Here is a 10,226-nt window from a genome sequence, read left to right as displayed (position 1 = left end):
CTTGATTTTTTTAAAGATGCTGCAAGTACACCTATATCCCATTAAAGAATGTTTTGAATGCCAATCAGTTTAAGCAGAAAAATGAAGAAAGCCTTCAAATGCCAACTAGAACTGGTTACGGAACCTGGGTCGATTTTTAATTTTACCAAGATAAATGATTATATGGCTTGACGCCCTCAACCCTCTCTCTCTCTCTCTCTCTCTCTCTCTCTCTCTCTCTCTCTCTCTCTCTCTCTCTCTCTCTCTCTCTCCCCCCAGGGGAATAGTTAAACAAGGAATTTCTGAACTGGGTATATATTTGACATTGATGTCGTCTGTTGGTAATGAATACTGTGGAAATAAGATAATTCTCCCAATGGCTCAGCATTGCCATTCCGTAGACTTGCAACCACGAAACGCAACCTGTCCTACTCGTGCGGCAGTTTTCGGCGAATTTGGCCCGGCATTGTTGTACTCAGTTAAAGAAGAGAGAAAATTTAGTGGCTAAGTTAGGAAAAGAGAGTGATGCATGTATGTACAGAGGAAAAACCAAGAACCAGTTCTGTCTTTTATATCGGTTTGAGTCAGACTTCTGCCATTTTATGATCGACAAATATGGAACGTTTGATACGACTGATTCTTGAGAGACTTTAGTTATTCTACTATTTTCCTGTGGTATCAAATTTGTCCCTGTATCTTTAATCGCATTTCAGTATTTTCATCCTTCGCCTCTTCTTTCTTAATAAGAAACCTTAATAACTGCAGGATGATATTTAGAAAACGTTTAATGAAAAATTAGCATTAGCTGTGATGTGTATGACAATAGTTTTTTTTTATGAGCTGACGGTATATACCCTATGCCGATGTCACTGAGGCTAATCATGATTGGCGGAAGTACAGACTGCTCACTACTCACCAGAAGTTACAATAAAAATGTTTCGGCCAATCAGAAGAAAGATGGAAGTGTCAATGATATCGGCTGCTGATGTTTACTGCCAGAAAAAAAAAAAACACATCAGCTTTGTTCACATCGATCTGAAATTCATCAGTTGCTCGACTCTGAACTTGCTTGTTAGAACTTTTGCGAGCTGAATGTAAGAGGCACGATCTGCAAAGCTATCTGTTTACGTTTGATGCAACCGTTTTTCCTTCATTTTTCTTAACTTATTCATGTGTTTTCTTAGTTTACAACATCTCCTTGATGAGACATATGTGTTCAGTTCAGTAAGAAAGAGAAGATAAATTTCTTTTCTTTATTTTTTCGAATTTTTATTAAACTTCAAATTCTCCTCGATATTGCGTGTTTGTTCCATTTAGCAAAGTCAGCGGCAAAAATGATTTATTTCGTTTCTTGATTTTTTTTTCCTGCATTTCTCGGTTCTCTTCGATGCAACATGTGTTGGACTTGAGGAAAGAAAAAGGTTGAGAGTTCTTACATTCTTTATCATCAGCTGTCAGGCAAAAGAACGAGAGCCTCGCTGCTTTCTTTCCATGGGAAGGAATATTAACCGAGAGAGGACAGGAGAGTTACGAGAGAATTCATTAGGTCATACACGTCTGGGTTCGTTAGTTTTTGCTGAGGTGCGACGAAGAGCTGGAATAACAATAATCTTTGCAAATTTCCCTCCCTCGGCGGTGTTATTTTTCCGTCTGTCTATCTTTCTTTCTGTCTGCCTTTCTAATGAAGCTACCAGACAGTAATAGAGCTGTTTGGTATTATGATCGTTTGAAAAGAAAAGTATTAATCATTTCAATGTTTTTATTTTTTTATCTTTACATAGTAGAATTACCAAGTTTGTAGTGTCTATTATCGATTCTCTCTCTCGAATATAGAAAGTAAACTTTAAAGATATAGAAACATCACCCATGATTCTTATTTAGAACATGTAAACAGCAACAATAAGAACATAGCTGGCAACAATCAGCGACAGACAGAGAGAGAGAGAGAGAGAGAGAGAGAGAGAGAGAGAGAGAGAGTATGCGACAGTGTGGAGAGATCATCAGTTCTCATAAAATCCAGCATAAAAAGTAAAATAAAAACTCGTAAAATCATAAACAAAGAACCCTCTTCAACGAACCTTCTCAATTCCTTTAGAAAGACAAAACTTAAATTGATTTTCATCGCGATTTATCTAAATCAGATCTCGCAGTACAGTGCAATTCCTTTCAAAAGAATACAGAACGTTGAAGAGGCACGTACAGTACATATTTCAGGGGTCTGAAACCAAACAAATCCAGAAATTTGGAATTAACTTTCCGATTGTCTTGGTCAAGTTTCTCTGTGGACCTAAATGGTAGTCCTCTTTCTACATATAAAAGATGATTTTGCTGTGAGAATAAAAAAAATGTTATAGTTCGAAGGGTTTAAACTTAATGTTTTTTTGTGAAATACTTAAAAAAGATTTAAACTAATTTAAGATTTAAGGCTAATTTTTTGCTTCGAAAGCTGTAGACTTCATCTTCAAAGATTGAAATTGAAGTTTCCTTTGATTCAAGGTGTTAAAATGCTTTTGAATGGAGTTAAACTAACGTTTTAAATAAAACTCCTTTTGAATAAAAAAAAACACAATTCCCTTTGAGATACGTGAGCTGAAGAATGTTGAAAGATATTTAGAGCAGTTTTTTTTAACTGTTCAACACATAGATACAAAATATGTCAAACTTTTAACACAGCGTGCCTTTAAGATAACATTGTTTTACTTACCTTGCTCGAAATGAATTATTGCGATTTCTTTTCTTATTCCTGAATACACCTGGACATTTCACCCTCTGAAGAGGGGACATATCTCAGTTTTGAAAGCTGAAGTTTTTTATTCTGAAGTCACCTGTGTACTTCAAGAGAGAATGCTAATTTCCGATCTCAGAAAAAAAATAGATATGAGTGGGTCCCATTAAACGAATTTGAAATTTTCCGATGTGAAAACTTTCTTGCTTTTATCAATATTACATCATCATACCTAGTGTTAAGATTTACCAGTCATTACTACCCTCACAAGGCAAAGCAAAAACAAACTCTTATTGTTTTAGTAAGATGCCATGTTTGCTTGAAGTTTGGCTTTTGTATCAGTTCACGGAGATTTACACACGCCAGAAGGAAGTTCCGTTGTACCGGTCTATTTGCGACATTTCTCTTCGTTCTAAGCGATGCCGAAATAAATCTCGTCTGAATGGCTGATCACAATGTATATCCATCATTGCAAACGGAGTCTGGAAGGCGCAAGCAATTCTTGCATGACTGTCGCCTGCCGTAACACCACGATTCTTGCAAGGAGTTGTTAGGCATCGATTGCTGAAGGCTGATGAAACGTTGGAAGCTGGTTTCAGTGCCTGAAGGTGTCATACACTCTTAAGCTTAGATGCTCAGGCGCGTTTAGTCACGGATAAACGCAGGCATAAAAACGAGGCCAAGGAGAGCAAACAAACAAGGCACGAAATAAGGCGTCGTTGCTTTACGCATGCGCTCACACACACAGAGAAAAGCAGTTATGCCAGCGAGAGACAGACACGCAAAGCGTCGCCGTCAGTTCAGCATCGCATGATTATCACTCGTATTCCGCTGCTTATGGCGTAGAGCAGAGGGCGATGGCTCGTGTTTGAAACAAAACTGAAAATAAGGAAAAAGAAGAATATGGTTGTGGTACTTTATGTGATGAAGTGAACAGAAAGGAAAAGTGGTGTAATTATGCAATTGAGTGAATATGAAAAATCTTTGAACGCCTCGTTTGATTTTTGTCGAGAAATCCTTAAAATATTGAGACAGAAATCGATAGGCAGGCAAACGGATTTGTTTCCGCTCCAACAGAAAGAAGGCGCATTAGAGGCTACTAGCTTAATAATAGATAAATCAAAATCAGCACAAAAGTCTGTGCTGGACTTTGAAAATTTTTTGTCGCTTTCGATATCTCTACAGCATTTGAATGAGTCTGGAAATGACTCCTAGTCTAAATCCTTGTATATGACTTTATTCCTATCTTTAGCGATGTGCCTGAGGGTTGTGTTCTTTCATCTACTCTTCTCCTTTTTATCAATGACTTTTCCAGGTCAAATTTTTTTTTGTTTTTATCTTTTTGTTGACGATTCTATCCATATTTCCACGACGCTCACTCATAACCCCTTTAAGATGTTCCAACTCTATCTCAAATTACTTCTTTTCTTTTTTATCTGTCAACTTTGATACTGTGAGCTCGTAAAAATGTGACTCTTGAAAATAAGGCAAAATCATTGTCTGTAAGACTCAAAGTCTACCTATTTCTCTGTCTGAGGTAACATCCAGTTCTCAGTTTTTATATAGAAATTTTGCTGAACATTTCATTTCTATCAAAACTTTGGTTACTATTCAGTTTTAAAAATTTCCGTGTTGTTTAAATGCCTCAAGTTCTAACTATCGATTTAATAAACTTTCATATCTACCTTGTTTGTCCGTGCTTGAGTATTGTTATCATATTTTGGGGGCTTCATCTTTTACCTTTAGAGGCAATCCTTTTGGTCGATAGTACCTCTCTTACATCTCTTAATTCCCTTTCTCTTTGTTTTCCTTCTTTGTCTTTTTTATAAGTATTATTTTGGCTACCGTTCCGCTGAGCTCAAACAGACTTTCCGGAAATTCTGTCAGGAGGCCGCATAGAATCCTGTGAAGCCACCTCTTTCCACATTTAATCTGCAGAAATCAGAAATCTTTCGATGACACATTTCAGTGACTGTTTTTTCCTTCTACTATCAAGCTTTATCATTCTCTTCCTACTTCTGTTTTCCAGATTCATATAACTCTCCTTTCTTCATTGGGCAAGTCTACCTTTTCCATCTACGCTAAACCCACTATTTTCCCTTTCCTTTCCCTTTCGTTTTCTTGCATCCAACCAGCCTGGGCTTGGTACGGGTATTTGGTTGCGTGGCCCATTGGCCTTCGCATTAAATAGGTTTTCATTCGCAATAACAGAATTAGCTGTACCCGAGGGTAAGCGAAACGTAGATTGAAATGAACGACGAATACAGTTTCGTGTGATTTATGTGAGTGACCCAGTAAGCTGACATATTAAATCCTTACCTACAGTCGTGAAAATAAATATGTATAGGCAGCAGTAGGCTTTCAAACTTACAGTATTTCAGCGCATGCTATATATTTATGTAAATTGAGGATCTGATGTACGTAATTTGATAACATACAGTACATGCTCACGTATAGACCTATACTAACACACTCACTACTCTTAAATATGAACTCGTATTTGTTCGTACTCATTCGTCTGTGTCTGGAACTCCACACATGTATTCATACCTGTAAATACTGCTGAGCCTCTGAAATGCTGCCTTAAATTTTATGGGGAAATTTGTTCCTGAACTTCTCCTAAAATTATCTGACGTAAATCATAAACATTCCAAAGAATGTGTTATGGTGATATTGATTCAGTAAATCCATTTTTATGATACAACTTTTTTACTGCATATAAAATAGACGCTTTATTTCTCGTGGGGAAAATCAACCAAAGTGGTAGTACATATCCATGGGCAAAATTATATCCGGCCGTTCAAGTGCTCTTACTTGCCTCTCAGCCTCAGACATTGCATGAAGCACTTTACTAGACTGTGAAGGCTGTTAAGGGTGGGGCAGATGGCAGGGGTTGCTATTAACATTCCATTTCATATTGCATTGCTCCTTAAGGACCAATTCTTAACAAATGAACGTGTGGCTGACTCCAAATTTTTCAGAAAAGCTCAGATTCTGTACCCGCTCAGAACTCTCTTGGTAAGCTATTCAAGGGATCCAGGTGGTTAGGAGGAGGCACTTTCGGGGAAAGGCCATAAAAGTCTGTAGTCGACTAATTAACAATGGTATGAAAGTTGTATGTGGTCAAGAACTTGAAGATTTTATTGGACGATTCATCCAAGTTGTCAGTTGGTAGCCATTTTGGAAGAAATACCCAAAGCAACTGTTAGCCCCGAAACAGGTAGCGGCAAAGCTTTCCCACAGGAACAAGAATTTTTCTACCCAGTCTGATATTTTGACTTTGATGATATATATGTTTTATAATGAGAGTTTTCTTCATATGTTATTCATTAGGAAATAATTAATCAAGTAGGTTATATCGTCTGCCATTTTTCATTCAGCATACACTATACGTTCAACTATTACTTCTTGTACGTGGAAAATATAGACGATGAGTGATAAACAGTGACCAGCTTAAGAAATACTGAATTTAAAGACAAAAAGTGATTGAACACTTTTGTTCAACTTGAAATCAGTCACTAAATGTGCTTGCCGTTATGAATTTGTGTTCTTGACTGGTACGCAGAAACAGCAGACATAAACATGTGAGCAAAACACAATTAAGCTAAATCACTTTCGAAGAGGTGCACGTGCTGTATTGTGTAACTAGAGACTGAGTAGATCTGTGAGGATTAACCTTTTTCGTCTTCAGAGTTAGAAAGATGAAGCAGTTCACATGCTGGGCGAAGGCAACAACGCTGGTCTTCTTAGGTAAGTCTTGATGTTTGCAAATGTTTAATCTATGATTTGTGAGCTGACTGAGTAATTTGATGGTCTGCATGTGTTCACAATTGTAGAAATTATTTTTTGAAAATTCAATTGTAGAATTTAAATGGCTGTTAACCTATTTTTCTATAATGAAAATGAAGCGATCAACAACACAATTTAGAGCAGCCACTTTCATACAGCAGGGAAAACGTAGTAATAAGCGATCAAAGGTTTCTCTACCAGAAGTTATGGAATTCTTCCTTGAACAGAGTTTACAGATGTCCAGGAACGTGCTATAAGTCAGATTTTGAAATGAAGGGGACAAAGAATGAAGCAAATCACCCAACTCCAGTTTTGCCGTGTGTAGTTGAGCAGTCAAAGTCAGTGACCTACGTAGTTATGACGCCAGAAATCTCGAAATGCGCCACAAGTATTACCTGCAGAAAAGGCTAAGGGCGCCGAGTGTTTCGTTATCCTTATGATGGCTTTGAATATAAGTGGAATGGTTTTCAAGGCTATTTGGATTGTAAATTATCCTGAGAGAATATTCCAACATATATTTTGATATGGTAAAGCTAGCTGATTAGGTAACTTTTAGGCTGAATGAAGGCTTCTAGTTAGCCATCCAAAAAACAAACATGCCGGGCGTCGAACAGGTTTCAGTATTTGCATCCCTCAACCACTGATTGATGCATGCCTAATTGCCTGAATATGATGTCTACAGAGCTATTGAATCAAGTAACTTAAAACTTTGTTATGAAACCTGGCCACGAACCCTGTTTATCTACTACATTAAGGCAGTGTCACACCAACACACTTTCTGGCATCTTTCTGCATCTTGCCGCCGAAGTTTTTGCGAAGTATCCGAATTGGTGGCAAAACCGAAATTGAGCACGTTCGTCTCTTTGCCGCCAGATTTCGACCCCTCTGTTTAAAGGGCAGAAATAAAGGAGAGACATTCTTCGACTCGTAACTCAGACTAACTGTAATACTAGTTCCAGGAAAGATGAAAGTCTTGATTAACTTGTCCTAGCACAGTAGAATATTACTGTATACCATTTTAGGATCTAGGTTTACTTTTGAGGACTTGAAGAACAATAACTGTCAGTTTTAGACTCTAGCCAAGTCTTTGGCATGCAGGATCAAGGTGGAATAAGCTACTCTGATAAAATCAAACAGACGAATGAGCTTTCAGGTATTGGTTAAACTTATGGTATGAATTATTATACATATTTAAGAGTGTCCCCCGGTGGCACTTAATGGATGGAAGAAATTGCTTGTGTAGCGCCAGCTCTACGCAGCAACGTCTGTGGTATAAAATAAGCGTTTCCTCCTGGGATAATTGATTATGGGTCCACAGAGTTAATGACTAACAGTATACAATTTTTACGACTTATGAACTCCACTTCTTCCCCAGCAAACTGGAAATCTCGTATATTCATTTTTACATAACAGCCTCGTAACCAAAGCATTTGATAATTTTTAATTTTGCTGGGAGAGATTTGTTATTCTTGGGACCAACAATCCCAATGAATTTGAAAATTACAAGTGCAGTTGCCAGGTCAAAATGCTAAACCTCTCTTTCTGGCACACTAATTTTAGATCCAGTCCCAAGGACTTTCATAGAAAGCAAGGATATCCCCTGCTCCCAGCCTAGCTAGGGGTCCGCCAAGGAGCTCGTTGAAGCTATAAACCTGAATATTTGCAGTTTTCAATAACATACAATGGCCATTCTTGAAAGCACTATGGACTGGGTTGTTTAAATTAATGTGGCCTTATTTCAGCAGGAGACCTGGTTCAAAGGTGGCCCATAAGAGTGGTAAGGTGTTAATAATGAAATGGAGACTGGTTTAGACCTCTGGATTCATACAACCAACCTCGAGCATTCTTAATTTTATAACTATTTCATTACTAGCGGAGAAACAATCCTGTAGTTTGAGTTCATAGTTCGTAAGCTACAATGCATATAGGGGTAATTAGTTCAGAATTACGAAGACGCTGTCACATATGAGCGAGTTAAAACTTTAATAACCACTATTTTAAGTCATAATTATCCGAGTGCTCGTGCACACCCACCACACACGTAGGCCACACAGACACATACGCTCACACACACACACACACACACACACACACACACACACACACACAGAGAGAGAGAGAGAGAGAGAGAGAGAGAGAGAGGGATTTCTTAAACGTATTGTTTAAAAGAGCTGCATTGTTAAGATTTTATTTATGATTTATATATATATATATATATATATATATATATATATATATATATATATATATATATATATATATATATATATATATATGTGTGTGTGTGTGTGTGTGTGTGTGTGTGTGTGTGTGTTTGTTGATGTATATTAGCATTTAACCATTTCCACCAAAAGGGGGGAATACAAGACAATGTCTCTATAACATTCATACTTAAATTGTTGAATCATGGATGAACCCCGTTCAGACAACTTTGACAAAATAAGCTGGTTCAAACACTTACGTAGACACCATATCAGCAGTTTGTCAACCCAGTAATGAGCTATTCGCATTTATCTTGCATGCAACCTTGCTCTTCCTGGATATGAAGAACCATCCTTTCCGATACCTCGTTCATTCTACCTATGCAGCACTGAAAAGGTCTTCTTCCCCTCCTCCCTCCTTGTAATATATCCGAATTATACTCTCTTTCCACCAACCTATCTTCCTCCACTCTTTTCATTCTGATTCAGCTTCCCACCTGCTTTAATTTTTTTTACCACTTCTATGTATCTCCATATTTCTCTTATTCCAAACTTGCTTCGCATACAAGTCATAATAACAGCTCCTTTCACTTGCATAAGACATCCACATTTTATTTACATATATAGGGAAGATGGCTCAAGAAACCTCTCGTATATTCGAACCTTGACTGTCATGGGAGCTTCAACTCTCTTCCAAAACTTTTGCATCTTCCTTGCTTCACTTGTTCTGTGATTCTCCTCCTCATTTATCCGTCCAGTAGCAGTTATGTTTATTAGGAACACCTGTAGAAATCAACAGCTTTTATTGTTCCACCATTCACATCAACCCGTATTTCTCCCTTTTCCTGGTTTCCATTTGCTGTTGTTCACACTGGCTTTCAACATTTCTTCTTGCAGACACTGAAACTCTCACTAGTTTCTGCCGTTTCTCTTCACAATCTTTGGTCTGTAATGTATCATCTGCAACATCTGCCATTCTAGACTCCCTTCGTGACCCGTTTTCACATCCCACAACTTTACACTTACTTCTAACATCTTTTCTGTGTCTCCTCGCATCACTCTGTCCATGCATACACATCAAACAAACCACAAAAAGCATACGACATCCCAGCCTCAAACCAAGTTATACATCAAACCTGCCACTCTCCTGCCTACACATTCTAACACATGCTTCAGTTCCATCATAAATCTTTAATTGCTCTAAAAAATTTACCACACTTCATCTACATTGTACATTGTATATTTATCACTTCTACTGGGAGCGCTTTCTGCATTTACAGTATGTGCACCAAATACAGCTGGTTTGTTTTACGCTAAAATAACTCTCATAAATGTTTCATAACAAACCAGTGATCACTAAAACTCTCCTTTTCTAAACATACATTGGTCTTTTCCTATCAATCTTTCCATACTTTGTCCTAATTTCTTAGTCAAAACACCTTTCCATTTCTACTACATTTGTTGCATCCATATAGAGATTAAAATATCTTCTATCACCCCTAACCTTTTATAGAGGAGCAATTATTCCTCTC

The 10,226-nt window shown here is 37.6% G+C and overlaps 1 protein-coding gene across 4 annotated transcripts in view; it reads left to right on the top strand.

Moving 5' to 3' along the window:
* LOC136851613 (uncharacterized) overlaps positions 1-10,226 on the top strand; it is a 108,068-nt gene that overhangs the window by 607 nt on the left and 97,235 nt on the right. For 2 of the 4 annotated variants that reach the window (XM_067125989.1, XM_067125988.1), the window contains exon 2: positions 6,085-6,454. In XM_067125989.1, coding sequence (XP_066982090.1) covers positions 6,406-6,454 — 49 coding nt within the window. In that variant the 5' untranslated portion in view covers positions 6,085-6,405. Of the gene's footprint in view, positions 1-6,037; positions 6,455-10,226 lie in introns of all 4 variants that reach the window. The other 2 variants (XM_067125990.1, XM_067125987.1) reach the window with 2 other exon arrangements.

The sequence above is a fragment of the Macrobrachium rosenbergii genome, chromosome 23 (genome assembly GCF_040412425.1).
Source record: "Macrobrachium rosenbergii isolate ZJJX-2024 chromosome 23, ASM4041242v1, whole genome shotgun sequence".
Classification (NCBI taxonomy): Eukaryota; Metazoa; Arthropoda; class Malacostraca; order Decapoda; family Palaemonidae; genus Macrobrachium; species Macrobrachium rosenbergii.
Note: the sequence above shows the minus strand (reverse complement) of the source record. Positions and strands in the feature narration are given on the sequence as shown.